Consider the following 17,450-nt stretch of genomic DNA (forward strand, 5'->3'; position numbering starts at 1 on the left):
CCTGTATTTTATAATGCTATATCCTGTTTTTCTCATTTCCTGTCTTTTATCATTATATGTCCATTCTGCCCTTTAAGCTGGATCTTCTGCCATACCACCTCCTCAAAATACCACATCCTCCAATAGCTGCCTTGGATTGACGATAGTTAGCCTAATTTGTTCTTATGTTCTCCCACAGTTATCACACATCACCTCCACACACACACACACACCAACACACACACACAGTGGAGGCTGCTGGGGGGAGGACGGCTCATAATAATGGCTGGAGCTGCATGAATGGAATGGCATCAAACCATGTGTTGGATGTATTTGATACCATTCCACCCATTCTGCTCCAGCCATTACCACGAGCCAGTCCTCCCCAATTAAGGTGCCACCAACCTCCTGTGATGCACACACACATCCATCCATCAATTAAGTATTGCTTCTTCTACTGAACTCTACAGATACTGCTACCAATGTACATTGTAATAGTTGTGTGAATAAAGTAGTTGATTGATTTTCCATTTAGAGAATATAAACTTTTGTGTGCATCAATGTATGATGTTTCATGTTTGTCTATTCATGGCTCAGAAGACATAGAATGGCCATCGCTAAATTTCTCAATTCTTACCCCTTTCAAACATTTACACCTAATCTGTCCATTGTTTTAGCATGTCATTATGAGGATTAAAAGTACATATTATAAAAGTTTAGGCACAACGTAGTAGTGAGAGAAGTTCTCACTGTGAGAACCATCTTGAGTACGATAAGGATTAGTGCGCCATCGCGTGGCCATATTTTACGCCATTCCACGCTCAAAAATAAAACTGCGCGTGCGCATTATGTAAACTATCCACCCGGCCACTATCAATCGATCAGAGAGTGGAAGATGTCGGTGAATCGAGTCTGTGGGGCTAGATCGATCACCGAAAAACTCGATTGAACGAATTCAACGGATTGTGGGAAAATATTACAAAACAACAACATAGCAAGCGTTTGGAGCGGAGAACTCTGCCATTCTCGAGAGGTAATTTTAATGCACTCCTTTTGAAAGATGGCGTATGCTTAAAGTACAGAACGAGGCTCTAAGGACTAGCAGAAAGAAAGGCCCCTCTATTGCCAAACGCCATCTTGCTTGTCTCAAAACATGCATGTCTAGGCACGCTAAATTAATCCCGGATAGCGAGGGTAGAAGGATATAGGATTCGTAATCAATCTGCTGCATCGTCAAAAAAGAAGTTCATGAAATTCCTTAAATGACAAATGATTTGCTCACCATTTGTATAAACAGTCTGTCGCATCGATGGTTAAGCTATGTCTTTTAAACAGTCAGTTGTCGATATAGGCCAACTCTGTCTTCTTTTGATAAGTTGAATATTGTATTACTATAATTTCTATAAAACAACACCATAGAGTACCACAGTATGAGTCATAATGGGCCTCCTGTAGCTCAGTTGGTAGAACATGGCGCTTGCAACGCCAGGGTTGTGGGTTCGTTTCCCACGGGGGGCAGTATGGAAAATGTATGCACTCACTAACTGTAAGTCGCTCTGGATAAGAGTGTTTGCTAAATGACTAAAAAATATTAATAATAATACCCATAAAACCTAGCAGTCAAACAGGGAAATGGTTCCAATCGTTTTCCCAGCATTCATTTTTCCCCATAGGGGATTTTAGAAACACTGAGAAATGAGCTATAATTTGTGTAGCCTTACCCTGGCGTGACATTTTGATAACCTTAGAAATCTTTCTAAGATGACTTTTATCAATATATTCACCTGTATTTACCCCCCCATAAAAAAAATTAAACGCTAATTAGCTGCTAATATGGCTATCATAAAGAACTACAAATGCCATGATGATCTGGACAAACTACCGAATCAAGGCAAAGGTAAGAATCTCTGGATTAACTATCTAATGTTAGCTAAATGTAGTAATTAATAAATTGGCAACATTTCTTAAAATTGACAATTCTGTGAACTGTTTTAAATTCACACAATACCTGTTAGCAATGGTGTCAGCTAGAGATTATGTGTAGTTTTGCATGATGTCTACTTTGATGCTAATTAGCATTTTTGAATCTGAGAGTAAATAGAGCCAAATATATTGATAAGTCACCTTGTCCGAGAGAGATTTACATGGTTATCAAAACATCACGCCAGGGTAAGCCTACACAAAACACAGCCCTTATTTTAAGTGTTTCTAAAATCCCCTATGGGGAAAAATAAATGGTGGAAATACAATTGGAACCATTTCCCTGTTTGACCGCTAGGTTTTATGGGTATTATGATACCTCCACCGTGGGGCTCTATATCTTGTGAGCGCCCAATGATTTAGTTGTCAGGAAATGCTAAATTATTAAATTGCATGTGATAAATGCACCGAGGAATAAAACAAGTCGTAAGGGATTATATAATAATTATTAGTCACATTTTAAGTGAGAATCAAATCAAATTTTATTTGTCACATGCGCCGAATACAACAAGTGTAGACTTTACAGTGAAATACTTACAAGCTCTTTCCCAACTATACAGTTAAAAAGTAAGAACATTTACAAATAGATAAAAAAAGAAAATAGTAACACAATAAATTAACACTATAAAATAGCAATAATGAATCCCCTCTCCAGTCATGTTTTTGTTTACAGTTCCAAACATTTAGGTTTGACAGTGGTAATGTGTTGCCTCACCTGCTTGACTAAGTCCAACACAACTGTAACCCTATCCACTGTGTCAACAGCTTCCAAAGGCGCCCACTCTCCAGGATGGACTTTCCCTGGCACAGTGGCAAGGTTTTGGAACAGCTCAATCACCAGCGCCAGCTGGGCCTGCTTTGTGACTGTACCTTCGTGGTGGACGGGGAGGACTTCAAGGCCCACAAGGCCGTGCTGGCTGCCTGCAGTGCCTACTTCCGCACCCTCTTCCTGGACCAGAAGGATGTGGTGCACCTGGACATTAGCAACGCAGCAGGTACATAAGCCTTTCCCAGGTTGTTGAGTTAGGATGTCTGCAATAAGTGCATGTCTGCTGTTGCCCCCTAAAAGCCTTGTTTGAAAATGATAACACTATTACAAATTATGGTATTCCCCACCTAAGACAAAAATATACAGTGAGAAAACACTGAATTATTTGCTTTACCTTAATATCCAAGACCATGTTCAACATCAGGCTTAGGTTATCTGCCTATGTATTCTGTATTCTGCAGGTCTGGGCCAAGTCCTTGAGTTCATGTACACAGCAAAGCTGAGTCTGAGTCCTCAGAATGTGGAGGATGTGGTGGCGGTGGCCACGTTCCTTCAGATGCAGGAGATAGTCAATGCCTGTTCTGCCTACCAGTCTCTGGCAGTCTCCACATCATCCCAGACAACACAAGACTTCATTGACCGTGAGTACAGTACAGATCAGTACACAAACAGGGGTTATTAGTACACAGTCATTAGCATGCTTGCTTTAACAAGACCACTAATGTTATTTGTCAATTATTTTGGACAACTGAAGCAAGCACACTGATTTTCTTCAGGAAATTTACCTTTTCTAGTTAATATTGTTCTCGCCCATCATTTCTTCCAAACCATAAAGACAAGATTGAGGAAGGAGAGCAAAACACGGAAAAGCAGCCGTCAGAGACAAGGTCACATGACGAGGAGATCCCAAACCCCTCAGCCGAGGATGAAGGGCCAAAGAGAGTTCAGGAGGACCCGAAGGAGACCACCCCAGACGATGGGCAGATCGCCAGTAAGACCCCAGACAAACAGACCCCGGGGAGAGGAAGACCCCCCAAAACCTCCACCCATGCCACACAGAGAAAAGCTGCAGCTGAAAGAGAGGAGGTGGAGAGCGCCGCCAAAGATGTGCCTGAGTTTCAGGATGACCCCTCGGATGCGGACTACACGCCCAGTCAGTGAATTACTTGTCTTCATACTTTTCATTGATGATCTGTATGTTTGATATTGCTGTGCTGATGAAGATTTATTTTGTACTTACAGAGTTCCCATTCAAATCTGCAGCCGGTAGGTCTTACATGAGCACCAGGAGAAGAAGGACAAGGAGAGCTCCTCGACGCAACCTCTCACAGGGTAAACAAACAGATTGACTGATCTTCCTTCCTTCCTAGGAGTAATTACAGATCTGCCATGACTGGATAAGTTAAAGCTACCTTGCTTTCTCCTATCCAATCATGTTGGATCAGTGACGACTTCAAGGAAGGGAAGATGGAAGGCTACATTTTCTAAATATTTGACTGCAGTGGGCCGCAGTATCTGATGGTTATACAATTCCTATTCATAGATAATGACTCGGATGAGGGGATTAGCTCACCAAAGTCAGTAAATAAAGAGACAAAAGAGGTGGAGGAGGGCGAGATGGAGGAGGGCGAGATGGAGGAGGGCGAGATGGAGGAGGGCGAAATGGAGGAGGAAGAGGGGGAGGAGGAGGAGGGAGAAGATGGCCAGGGGACGGAGAGCGGAGAGGAGAGGAAGCAGCTACGGTTGGGTGCTGTCACCGACCGCACCGAGTCACGGTCCTACGGCTCTGTGACTCACAAGTGTGAGGTGAGGACCGTGTGTGTGCTTGTTTATGTGTTGGTTATGGTATGGGTTACTTTGCACAGTGTGATTAAACATGGAAATGACCAGCTTTAATGTTTTTTGATTATTCATTCCGTATCAGAGGAGGACTTATTGTTTTAAACTGTGCATGTATATTTTCCTATCAAATAAACCATAAAATAGAGGATATTGCATTTACACTCATGTAATTGGGGGTTGCGCATTTCTAGGACTGTGGAAAGAAGTTCACCCACACAGGGAACTTCAAGAGACACATCCGCATTCACACAGGAGAGAAACCTTTCAGCTGCCGTGACTGCCACAAGGCCTTCTCAGACCCTGCTGCCTGCAAGGCTCACGAGAAAACACACAGGCTAGTATCAAGCTCATCACCTGTCTGTCTCATGGGCATAATGACATGTCCTATTTCTGGGGCCTTGTTGACATCCTCTTTGCAGATCTGATTGGTTTACTTTCTCCTTTTAGATTCGCTTGAAGAGATCTACCCTCTCTTAATGTTCAATAACAAGCCTTTGTATGACAGAGGCGATTTGTGCAACACATCCCCTTGTAACTTGTTGATAATAACGATGATCAAATTGATAGTGAATTAAAATCATGAGTCATAGTAATCACAGTTTCATTACATCAACATCCTCTCGAACGTCTCATCACCTGAGTAAGTATAAGTAAATATAAGTAGCTATATCTTACTTAAATATATCTCTCTTTCTCCCCGTAGCCCCCTGAAACCTTACTGCTGCTCCTCGTGTGGGAAGAGCTACCGGCAGATCAGCCTGCTCAACTTGCACCGGAAGCGTCACACGGGCGAGGCCCGATACAGTTGCAGGGACTGCGGCAAGCTCTTCACCACGTCTGGCAACCTGAAGCGCCACATGCTGGTGCACAGCGGCGAGAAGCCGTACCACTGCGACTACTGCGACCGGGCCTTCTCCGACCCAACCGCCAAGATGCGCCACCTGGAGACCCATGATGCCGACAAGGGCCACAGGTGTCCGCACTGCGACAAGCGGTTCAACCAGGTTAGGACCGCTTCTAAAACACGACTACACTGATAGATGTTGTAGTGTTTTTGTACAACCCTGTACAGTCGTGGTCAAACGTTTTGAGAATGACACACAAGTATTGGTCTTCGCAAAGTTCGCTGCTTCAGTGTTATGGGATTTTTTTGTCAGATGTTACTATGGTATACTGAAGTATAATTACAAGCATTCCATAAGTGTCAAAGGCTTTTATTGACAATGACATTACGTTTATGCAAAGAGTCAATATTTGCAGTGTTGACCCTTCTTTTTCAAGACCTCTGCAATCCGCCCTGGCATACTGTCAATTAACTTCTGGGCCACATCCTGACTGATGGCAGCCCATTCTTGCATAATCAATGCTTGGAGTTCGTCAGAATTTGTGGGTTTTTGTTTGTCCACCCACCTCTTGAGGATCGATCACAAGTTCTCAATGGGATTAAGGTCTGGGGAGTTTCCTGGCCATGGACCCAACATTTCGATGTTTTGTTCCCCGAGCCACTTAGTTATCACTTTTGCCTTATGGCAAGGTGCTCCATCATGCTAGAAAAGGCATTGGTCGTCACCAAACTGTTCTTGGATGGTTGGGAGAAGTTGCTCTCAGAGGATGTGTTGGTACCATTCTTTATTCATGGCTGTGTTCTTAGGCAAAATTGTGAGTGAGCCCACTCCCTTGGCTGAGAAGCAACCCCACACATGAATGGTCTCAGGATGCTTTACTGTTGGCATGACACAGGACTGATGGTAGCGCTCACCTTGTCTTCTCCGGACAAGGTTTTTTCCAGATGCCCCAAACAATCGGAAAGGGGATTCATCAGAGAAAATGACTTTACCCCAGTCCTCAGCAGTCCAATCCCTGTACCTTTTGCAGAATATCAGTCTGTCCCTGATGTTTTTCCTGGAGAGAAGTGGCTTCTTTGCTGCCCTTCTTGACACCAGGCCATCCTCCAAAAGTCTTCGCCTCACTGTGCGTGCAGATGCACTCACACCTGCCTGCTGCCATTCCCGAGCAAGCTCTGCACTGGTGGTGCCCCGATCCTGCAGCTGAATCAACTTTAGGAGACGGTCCTGGCGCTTGCTGGACTTTCTTGGGCGCCCTGACGCCTTCTTCACAACAATTGAACCTCTCTCCTTGAAGTTCTTGATGATCCGATAAATGGTTGATTTAGGTGCAATCTTACTAGCAGCAATATCCTTGCCTGTGAAGCCCTTTTTTTTTGACGGCATGTGTTTCCTTGCAGGTAACCATGGTTAACAGAGGAAGAACAATGATTTCAAGCACCACCCTCCTTTTAAAGCTTCCAGTCTGTTATTCTAACTCAATTAGCATGACAGAGTGATCTCCAGCCTTGTCCTCGTCAACACTCTCACCTGTGTTAACGAGAGAATCACTGACATGATGGCAGCTGGTCCTTTTGTGGCTTGGCTGAAATGCAGTGGGCGGCAGGTAGCTTAGTGGGTAAGAGCGTTGTGCCAGTAACCGAAAGGTCGCTGGTTCTAATCCCCGAGCTGATTAGGTGAAAAATCTGTCGGTGCCCTTGAGCAAGGCACTTAACCCTAATTGCTCCTGTAAGTCGCTCTGGATAAGAGCGTCTGCTAAATGACTAATTATTTATTTATTTACAGTGGAAATGTTTTTTGGGGGGGATTAATTTCATTTTCATGGCAAAGAGGGACTTTGCAATTCATCTGATCACTCTTCATGACATTCTGGAGTATATGCAAATTGCCATTATCAAAACTAAGGCAGCAGACTTTGTGAAAATTAGTAGTTGTGTCATTCTCAAAACGTATGACCACGACTGTATATAGTTTCTCTATCCTTGCATTGAAATGTTGAACTGTACTCTAACCTGGCTATTCCTCTGTCTGGACAGACTGGGAATCTAAAGGCTCACCTGAAGATCCACATCACAGATGGCCCTCTGAAGTGCAAAGAGTGTGGCAAACAGTTCACCACCTCAGGTAACACCAGACTAGACAAGAGAAGTTGACTTCTGGGCTTGTAGTCATTAAGCATCTCAGAGAGAAGGAGTTCTGATCTAGGATCAGATCCTCACTGTCCATGTAATCTTATTAATCATTACCTAAAAGGCAACACTGATTCTAATGAATAAGATTACATGGACAGGGGGGGTCCTGATCCTAGATCAGCACTCTTACTTTTACACGCTTTATGAACACAGGCCCTGGTCTCGCTCTGTGTTGATATATAACTAGTCTCTTCGTATGGGTATATAACTGTAGTCTTTGTTTCCCAGGGAACTTGAAGAGACACCTGCGCGTTCACAGTGGGGAGAAGCCCTATATCTGTATGCACTGCCAGAGAGCTTTCTCCGACCCCGGGGCACTGCAGAGACACGAGCGCATACACACAGGTAACAGTTTTCGAAATTGATTTTATATGACTGTTCACCTTGACCTCTTACTTTGTACTGTGTAGCTTTAACATGTGTGTAACATAAACATGTGCAAAAATAACAGGAAATGCCTGTGCAGTGCATCATAGGTTAGAGACTGTAATGTAACTGTAGTGTGTGTGTCTCCTATAGGGGAGAAGCCGTGTCTGTGTCTGATCTGTGGGAAGGGGTTCACCCAGGCCAGTTCACTCATCGCTCATGTCCGCCAGCACACCGGAGAGAAGCCCTATGTCTGTGACCGCTGTGGCAAAAGGTAAACACACACACACACAGTATGATCCTATTGATATAACATAGAGCCCTTTATGTCCTCTCTCCAACTCCAGGTTTGTCCAGTCCAGTCAGCTGGCCAATCACATCCGTCACCATGATAACATCCGGCCACACAAGTGTCACATCTGCAACAAGGCGTTTGTCAATGTTGGGGATCTCTCCAAGCATATCATCATTCACACAGGTAGGAAGTACAACTGTGAGTGAGCAGAAAGTGAGGTTCCCTGGGAGTAGTGGATATTAATGGATAGTCACCCTTAGCGACAGTATTTTCAACCTAACTTCCGTTTCCCCTGAAAAACGGAAGTGGGGACTCCGCTCAGGCGTCTTTCTATGTCTGCTACTGTACGTTAGGTTAATGGATAGTCAAAAAATAGTATATAATATGTTTACAAAAATAGGTATTTAGGTATCTTTTGTGTATATTTCCAGTGAAGAAAACAAAGCTGTTGGGTATCTGGGTACATTATATCCCCTTTATCTTTAGTGTCCCTCCAACCTCCTTACCCTGAGGTTTAACATTAGTCTACATTCACCCTTCAAGTCATTTTTTCATCCCACCATCCCCTAGGAGAGAAGCCCTTCCTGTGTGACAAGTGCGGTCGCGGGTTCAACCGCGTCGACAACCTGCGCTCCCACGTCAAGACCGTCCACCAGGGTAAGGCCGGGATGAAGCGCCTGGTGGTTGCTGGGGGCGACAGCGACGACGGGGGTGACGGGTTCCACGGTGGGTCGGCCTCAGAGATGGATGACAACGAGATCAACATCGTCACCGTCACCACTGAGGACATCGTCACCCTGGCGACGGGGGCCCTGGATGGCAGCGCTGTGGCCCAGCTGACAGGTCAGACCGATAGCATGCTGGGTAATGATGTTCAGATAGGGGGAGGAGAATGGTGGTATGCAGTGGATGTGACTGTAATAGAAATGAGATTAAAGGAATGTGGCTGTGTGAGAGTAAGAAGGAAATAGACTCGGAACAAAGGGAATAATTAAGAAAATTCTCCTGTTGTACGTTTCTATGGATTCTGTCTGTTTCCAGTGGTGCCTGTGGCTGCATCGGTCTCAGCAGACGAGACGGAGGCTCTAAAAGCAGAGATCACCAAGGCTGTGGAGAAGGTGCAGGAAGCAGGTGAGACTGGCCAACCCAGCTTTGATCAGCTATTACTATTCATCGCTTGGATAACACAGCATGTAATATCAGTATATAGATGATACTTCCTTACATACACATACTGTACATCCTCACCATCCGTCTTCTCTGTCCTTCCCAGACCCCAACACTCAGATCCTGTACGGGTGCGACTCATGCGGTGACAAGTTCCTGGACGCCAGCTCGCTGGCCCAGCACGTGCGAATCCACACGGCCCAGGCCCTGGTCATGTTCCAGGCTGACTCTGACTTCTACCAGCAGTATGCCACTGCTGCAGCCGCCACCGCCGTCGGGGAAGTTGTTACCACAACCTGGCAACCCACCTCCGAGCAGGTCATCCAGGGAGGGGAGCTCGTCTTCCACACCCGTGAGGAGGAGGAGGGTGGGGAGGAGGGAGAGGGGGATGGGGTGACTCAGGAGGAGGGAGGAGAGGGAGAGGTGGTGGCCCAAGCTGACCCCCAGCCAGAGGGGAAAGATGAGGCTGTGACAGAGGGAGAAGGAGAAGAGATGGAGTGTGAGAGTCAGGCTTAGGGAAGGAAAGTACATTGAAGAACGGATTATATCTGGCATGCAATGACACCCCAAGTTACAGTGGGTTGAGTGAGTAATTAGTCATAATTTATGACGATTTCCCGCCCTTTGTGGGAAAACGACAGTGAGATTTCTAATCACCAGTTTACATAATCATTAATAAACTGTCATTTGTAGAGATTTAGCAAAACATTGTCAGCCTCATCTGGCATGAGTTCCCCTAATTCTAAAATTCTAGAATCTCTTCAGACGGTAGAAGTAGTATGTAACATGCTATAGTCAATTTAGCACTGTATGTTTAACATGTATATTATAAAATATAGAAATGGGCTATTCATTTAGAAAATGTTCTTGCAGTATATCCCAGGGTAGGAAGGTAGGTTGATACATCACACCACTTTTGTTTTTCTTCTCCCTGACAGTAAAAAAAACAGAAAGGTAGTCAAATATTGCCTACAGATTATTTCCTTGTTTTACTGAGATAGTGTAAATGTTCCTCTCTTAGTTGAAGTATTTTAGTATACTTAATTTAAGTATTTTCATTAAAAGCACAAGTGTTCAGAAACTATTGATAGACTACTTTGTGTAGTGCTACTTGCATTTTGAGTGAGAAGGACTTGCTAAGTCTGTGCTAGAAGTGTCGTTTCTCTTTCACATTGACAGGCAAACAATGTAAATGTGCACAGGCACGTTGACGTTTGTTCTATTTCCTGCTAACATATTATAATTAGTCTTTGTGTAGAGAACTAGAAAACTGAAATGAGTTCCTATTGGTGGGATCCAAATGAGAAATGACAAGTTGTGGATTCGTTCCACAAATCGACATTATTTTCCAATTGATCCCTGTGTAAAGCATGAAACAGCCTGCGCTGTCATTTTCTCAATGATTTGTAGCACTGATTTGGCAGGTATTAAGAAGTACAAGAAGTCATTAACTGACTGTGTATGCTAGCCTATGTTAGCATAACAAGATGTTTCCTTGGGAAGTCTTATGGCAGCAGGAGCACCTAACATCGCATAGCAATGTGTGTAAATTATGATTATGTTCAGTCCTGGTTGATACTAGTTCATGCAAGTATTTTTTAGTTGTTGAACAATACAGATTATGATATAGACCTTCTGTTTTAAGTTAAATCAATGGCTGATTAAAGATGGGGGGGGGGGTGTATTAAAACTACCCACAGATCAATAAAGACAGATACATCAAAACATAGAACTGAGCTGCCCGTTTTATTCGCTGTTAAATGTATGTGGTTGAACCTGACACCACACATGTTCCTTGGGGAAGAAATAAAGTTCAGTAACACTTAAAACTTACAGGTAGCGCAGCGGTCTAAGGCACTGCATCTCAGTGCTTGAGGCGTCACTACAGACCCCCTGGTTCGATTCCAGGCTGTGTCACAACCGGCTGTGATTGGGAGTCCCATAGGGCGGCGCACAATTAGCCCAGCGTCGTCCGGGTTTGGCCGGTGTAGGCCGTCATTGTAAATAAGAATTTGTTCTTAACTGACTTGCGTAGTTAAATAAAGGTAAAATAAAAGTATATGGTGCATATTGGTACAAGCATGTATGACCCACATGTCTTTTTATAATGATTATGCACAGTATTGCAGATCATTTATTGACAAAAAAAAAATTCAAACAATTAAGTATCAGCACAGATATTACAGAAAATCACACTCCCTCATAATAAAATAAAAGTGCCCTGATCATGTTCATTGTCAAACGTGAATGCAGGGTGGACGCGTTCTTGTGTGTGATTGGCTGAATCCTGAGGCCAAAGGTTGGTCGACTGCTAAAGCTGACGTCGACTTCTTCCCCAAAATGGCGACGCGGACACCAGACAGACAAACGAGCCGGTGCAGTTCTACGTTATTATCCATTAAACGGACCGTAAGCATGGCTCGGACAAAATCCAGACTGGTGGGAAACAATTTTATTTTCTTCTTAACAGTCTCGTCTATGATGCACATGGCATTGGCTGACGGAAAGACACTCGTGTTGTTGGACAACCTCAACATCAGAGACACCCATTCAATCTTCTTTCGCAGTCTGGCAGGTGAGAAGGAATACGTGTGTTTTTCCCAATCATTGTTGCTTAGCTAGCTAGTGGTTTCACAATAATACATTCAATAACAACAACGTGCTTTCATTAGTTGGTTTTCGTTCAGATATTAATCTAAGTTAGCGCTCATATCTGTCCACTAGCTAGCTAATCTTAGCTAGGTTTGTAAACGTTGCACAGGAAAAGGTGTCACTGCTGGGGCGTGTGGCATTGATTTCGGTCAAATAGTAGCTAGATAGCTATCATTGTCGATGTTGAAGACGAAGAAAGCTCCTATCTGTCCACTTGCACAGTTACGTGGCTGGGGTACCTGACGATGTTAGCTTTTTGCACTAATTGTGATTGTAGTGTACTACTGAGCAACATCCTACACATTTTTCAGACCCCACTGCGCATGTGATGTTACTTAATGTTGTTTCCCAAATGTATATCCAAGGCAATATACATTTTAATACAAGCATCTCAAAGTAGTGCATTGTTTATATGCACTAGAAATGACTGATTAACAACCCATCCTAGGGGATCAGAATAGTGTAAAACAAATACATTTTCATCGGGCTGATGTAGCTGTGTTTCTCTTTGCAGATCGTGGTTTTGACCTTTCATTCAAGACTGCAGATGACCCTTCTCTTTCCCTGATCAAATATGGCCAATTTCTCTATGACCACCTCATCATCTTCTCCCCATCCGTGGAAGGTTAGTTAGCTAACATTGCAGTTCAACATTTTAGTGGCATTTCTTATCTTTCCTCAGTGACTCTTGTTACAAAAAAGTATTAACTATTTCATGCATATTTTTTTCCTTTAAGACTTTGGTGGCAACATCAATGTTGAGACCATCACTTCATTCATTGATGGTGGAGGCAATGTCCTGGTTGCTGCTGGTTCTGATATTGGTAAGTGCAAAAATGTATTATTCTTCCATGTTATGTGTAAAAACCACACACTTGGTTTCTACTTCATTTACACTGGAACTAGTGCCATTGTCTTGTCTTCTCTTTTGTCCTAGGTGACCCACTTAGAGAGCTGGGCAGTGAATGTGGGATTGAGTTTGATGAGGAGAAGACTGCTGTAATTGACCATCACCATTACGATGTGTCGGACCCCGGTGAGGTAAGCAGAAGAGATGTAGAGAACATTCTAATGTAAACCTTTAAGCTGTAGTTTTTGCAATTGCTTACAGAGGCACAATGTGTCTGCACACCTGTCTGATAATGTAGAATTCTCACGAAAAGGTGTGAAATGGGGATTGAGTGCCCACTTGATTTACAGAGCACTTGAGGTGGGTTATGATCATAAGCTGTAAAAGTGTTTCCTTCCCCTAGCATACCCTGATTGTTGCTGATCCAGAGAATCTGCTGAAGGCTCCCACTATTGTTGGGAACCCCAGTGACAAACCCATCCTCTTCAAGGGTGTTGGGTGAGTCTACCATTACAGCGGAGAACAATTATTGTCACTTCTAAACAAGGGTTGTTACTACACTGGTATTGGGTTGTTATTCCCCTATGGGCAAAGTTTCCCATTGTAAAATGATTGTCGTCATCTTCTCCCCTTCTCCCAGCATGGTGGCAGACCCAGATAACCCCCTGGTCCTGGACATTCTGACTGGCTCCTCCACCTCCTACTCCTACTTCCCTGACCGACCCATCTCTCAGGTAACACCATCACTGTTTCCTTCCTTGTCAAACATTCTCCTTTTGGGTGGGGAGGAGGGAGACTATCTTATGTGCATGTATAAGGTGTTTATCCTTGGAATGTTATATTTTGGTGGACACTATGCTCTCCTTCTTTCTCGACAGTACCCCCATGCTGTTGGAAAGAACACTCTTTTGATCGCTGGGCTCCAGGCCAGGAACAACGCCCGCGTGGTATTCAGCGGCTCACTGCACTTTTTCAGCGACGCCTTCTTCAACTCGGCTGTGCAGAAGGCCACACCTGGCTCCCAGAGGTAACCCTCCTCTCATAGCGCTTTTCATCATCTGCTCTGCAGTTGCCTGCCTTACTTTTTAATCACCCTAGTATTTCTAGAAACAGAACTGTTTTCATTCCTGTCTTGCGCCTCTTGAAGGTACGCTCAGACTGGGAACATGGAGTTGGCCGAGGCTCTGTCCCAATGGGTGTTCAAGGAGGCCGGCGTACTCCGGGTGGGAGCTGTTACCCATCATCCTGTGGGGGAGAGCACCCCCCCTGCAGCCTACACCATCACAGACCTCGTGGTGAGTCACTTAAGGCCATGATTTAATCTATGATGACAGTATTTAGCAATTTTTCTGTTTTATTTAAAGGAACATTCAAAGTTAGAAATATGCTAGTTGAGCTCATGAGTGGGCATGAAGATATTTGTTTTCTTCAGCTACATGAACTGGCATGGCATTGTTGTTTCTGTCCCTTTCCTCCGACACAGGAGTACAGCATTGTTATTGAGATGTTGTCCGAGGGCATCTGGATTCCCTTTGACGGGGAAGACATCCAGCTGGAGTTTGTGAGAATCGACCCCTTCGTCAGGACCTACCTCAAGAAAAATGGTATGAACATTTCACAGACATGACCAATGTTCTCTTTAAGCAGTCCATGAAGAAATACCTGCCTCTACAGAGATGCACAAGATTGAACTTCTCTGAACTTGACTAGATTTTCTCCCTGTTAGTTTACAATATATTTCAGATCAACGTTTCCCTCTACTGTGAGAATTGTGATCGAATCAACACATCAGCCCTTTTCAATGCAACATACCAAAATAAATCTAACTATGAAAGACTGTTTTTGTTGTAGGCAGAGTGCATTGAAAGGGGGATTCTACAGGCACGAGCGGTCGCAACTCGCGAGTAGCCTAAATGCGCTTGTTTTTAGATCAAGGTGCAGAGCCCTGTGTGCACATTTTGTTGATATTCTTTGCTAGTTAGTGAGTTATTAGCCCAGTTATAGCTAGTTTTTGGTCCGCAATGGGGGAGTGATTGTTGCCTACAAGAGCTCAACGTGTACATTTCTAGCCATCTTTGAAAAGCGGGGCAGTATTGTATTTTGAGACGGGCTTGAATGAGCGAAGAAGCCAATAGGCAGAGGGTAGCATACATTTTGGTCTGATTCTCTGTAATAATAATGGTATGGGAATAATAATGCATTTTTTACACAATACATTTTCAGTCACCTACTTGTCTGAAGGACAAGCGGCTAAAAAGGTTAATGTGAAGCTCTGCATAATGTTTTTAAAAAGTCTCATGGAATGTAGGCCTACATTGAACACCACACATTGGCTGTTACTGTAGGCTGTGTCATAGAATAGCTATTTTCCATGTGAAAATGTTATGGGATGCATTTTCTCTGTTTTTGATGGTAGGCCATTCTGATCAAATAGCCACAGTAGCTGAATTGGCCACTGTTAAAACGGTAACTTAAAGTGGGTACAGACTCAGTGTAAACGCATGCCGGACGTTGCATAAAATGTTCACAACGTTCAAGTTTCCACTCAGCAGACCTGAAATTTGCTCAGTGCCGGGAAAAAATTGAGGGAACATTGGACATTAATCTTTTTTTCATGATTATTTACATAATACAATTGCTTGTTGTAACTCTCATAAGGCAGAATAGTTTTCCAAAATCAAAGAATTGTATTCAAAAGTGTACATCCTTAAAAGTTCTACAGATGCACCATTGAGAGCATCTTGACTGGCTGCATCACCGCTTGGTAAGGCAATTGCTTGGCATCCGACTGCAAGGCGCTACAGAGCGTAGTGCGTACGGTCCAGTACATCACTGGGGCCTAGCTCCCTGCCTTCCAGGACCTCTTAGGGCCTTCCTCTGACGGTGTCTGAGAATTTTTAGGGCTTTCCTCTGACTCCAGCCACCCAAGTCAGACTGTTCTCACTGCTACCGATACATCAAGTCTGGAACCAACAGGACCCTGAAGACTGCTAGATAGTTCACCAATAGCTACCTGGACAATCTGCATTTACTATTTTTGCACTAACTTGTTTCACTCATCACATACGCTGCTGTTACTGTTTATCTATCCTGTTGCCTAGTCACTTTATCCCTAACTGTGTACATATCTACCTCAATTACCTCGTACCCCTGCAAATCGACTTGGTACTGGTACCCTGTGTATATAGCCAAGTTATCGTTACTCATTGTGTATTTATTCCTCATGTTATTATTTCTTTTATTTCTGCATTGTTGGGAAGGGCACGTAAGTAAGCATTTCACTGTTAGTCTACACCTGTTTTTTATGTGACTAATACAAATTGATTTGAAATGCTATTTTTCCCTTAACAGGAGATAAATACAGTGTCCAGTTCAAGTTGCCTGACGTGTATGGAGTGTTCCAGTTCAAGGTGGACTACAACAGGCTAGGCTACACACACCTTTACTCCTCCACTCAGGTGAGGGAACTGTTAAATTAAAACATGTGTTTTGTAGTGGAAGGCTCTTGAGTATTTCAAGGGCTACACCAGCTAATTCATTTGTCATATTACACTATAAGCAAACAATATTGTACTCAATTGTAAGAGGCTAATGTATTCATGTCCTCTCCCATAGGTGTCAGTGCGTCCCCTGCAGCACACCCAGTATGAGCGCTTCATCCCCTCAGCGTTTCCTTACTACGCCAGTGTCTTCTCTATGATGGGAGGACTCTTTGTCTTCAGCATAGTCTTCCTTCACATGAAAGAAAAGGAGAAGTCAGACTAGGCGATTAAATTAGAAGGGAGGGGTGGTAGATAATGGGGTGAAGGTTCTTAGTTGCTAAAATCGTTTGGCAGAGCCTGCAAAAAGTTTGTAATTGTTGCTTCTATATTGGTTGTGGGGGCATTTAATTAGGGTTTTGCAGGCCAATTTACTCAGTTTTTGTACTTAAAAACAAAAGTTTCATGTATAAAATAATCACTCAAATGATCTGTGAGCATTCCAGAATTCAGTCAGGAATGTGATATTGTTGCTTCAAGATCTCAATATCAGGTGGAGCACTTGTTTGGAAACATCCCATGAATTTGTTTTTTTTCCCACCCACTTGTATGAGGATAAAAACATCTTGATGTGGTACATGCACTGAATATTTTAGTTTTGTCTGATAATGTGTTTCTATGGTAAGCCTAACATGTTTGCAACTACTACATTTTTTAAAAACAATTTAGGCATTTAGCAGACGCTCTTATCCAGAGCGACTTACAGTTAGTGAGTGCATACATAAAATAAAAAAAATCATACTCGCCCCCGTGGGAAACGAACCCACAACCCTGGCGTTGCAAGCGCCATGCTCTACCAACTGAGCTACATGGAGCACACTAGAAAGGTACAAGTCCTTGAAAGGTACAATAAAATGTTGACATGCCCCTCTTAGTCAATAGCATATCCTGCAGCTGGACAGGGCAGAACATGTATTTCAATGATTTTTGTTAAGAAAATATATATCCGTTTCCCACATCTGGCTACCATCATT

General features: G+C 43.6%; 2 protein-coding genes across 2 annotated transcripts; both read left to right on the plus strand.

Moving 5' to 3' along the window:
• Positions 1-816: 816 nt before the first annotated feature.
• Positions 817-10,519, plus strand: zbtb17 (zinc finger and BTB domain containing 17). The gene is made up of 15 exons (XM_084187036.1): positions 817-1,012; positions 2,725-2,954; positions 3,190-3,369; positions 3,564-3,881; positions 3,971-4,060; positions 4,272-4,534; positions 4,762-4,904; positions 5,274-5,574; positions 7,452-7,539; positions 7,836-7,952; positions 8,127-8,247; positions 8,321-8,451; positions 8,839-9,111; positions 9,310-9,399; positions 9,542-10,519. Exons 2-15 carry the CDS (start codon positions 2,750-2,752, stop codon positions 9,949-9,951), a joined length of 2,730 nt encoding a protein of 909 aa, XP_084043162.1. The 5' UTR covers positions 817-1,012; positions 2,725-2,749; the 3' UTR covers positions 9,952-10,519.
• A 1,244-nt stretch (positions 10,520-11,763) lies between these two features.
• On the plus strand, positions 11,764-17,432 carry ddost (dolichyl-diphosphooligosaccharide--protein glycosyltransferase subunit (non-catalytic)). Its single transcript, XM_084186813.1, has 11 exons — positions 11,764-12,010; positions 12,602-12,712; positions 12,825-12,911; positions 13,025-13,128; positions 13,341-13,435; positions 13,578-13,671; positions 13,816-13,964; positions 14,085-14,232; positions 14,421-14,541; positions 16,289-16,395; positions 16,553-17,432. The coding sequence occupies exons 1-11, from the start codon at positions 11,776-11,778 to the stop codon at positions 16,700-16,702; spliced, it is 1,401 nt and encodes a 466-aa protein (XP_084042939.1). The 5' UTR covers positions 11,764-11,775; the 3' UTR covers positions 16,703-17,432.
• Positions 17,433-17,450: the final 18 nt, after the last annotated feature.

This window comes from Coregonus lavaretus, assembly GCF_964263955.1.
Source record: "Coregonus lavaretus genome assembly, chromosome: 22".
In the NCBI taxonomy this organism is placed as follows: Eukaryota; Metazoa; Chordata; class Actinopteri; order Salmoniformes; family Salmonidae; genus Coregonus; species Coregonus lavaretus.

Coding starts and splice junctions, on each gene's coding strand:
- zbtb17 (XM_084187036.1), top strand. CDS start 2,750: ATGGACTTTCCCTGGCACAGTGGCAAGGTTTTGGAACAGCTCAATCAC. Junction 4,061..4,271: donor TCGACGCAACCTCTCACAGG/GTAAACAAACAG, acceptor TCCTATTCATAG/ATAATGACTCGGATGAGGGG. Junction 9,400..9,541: donor GGAGAAGGTGCAGGAAGCAG/GTGAGACTGGCC, acceptor TGTCCTTCCCAG/ACCCCAACACTCAGATCCTG.
- ddost (XM_084186813.1), top strand. CDS start 11,776: ATGGCGACGCGGACACCAGACAGACAAACGAGCCGGTGCAGTTCTACG. Junction 12,713..12,824: donor CTTCTCCCCATCCGTGGAAG/GTTAGTTAGCTA, acceptor TTTTCCTTTAAG/ACTTTGGTGGCAACATCAAT. Junction 13,672..13,815: donor CTGACCGACCCATCTCTCAG/GTAACACCATCA, acceptor CTTTCTCGACAG/TACCCCCATGCTGTTGGAAA.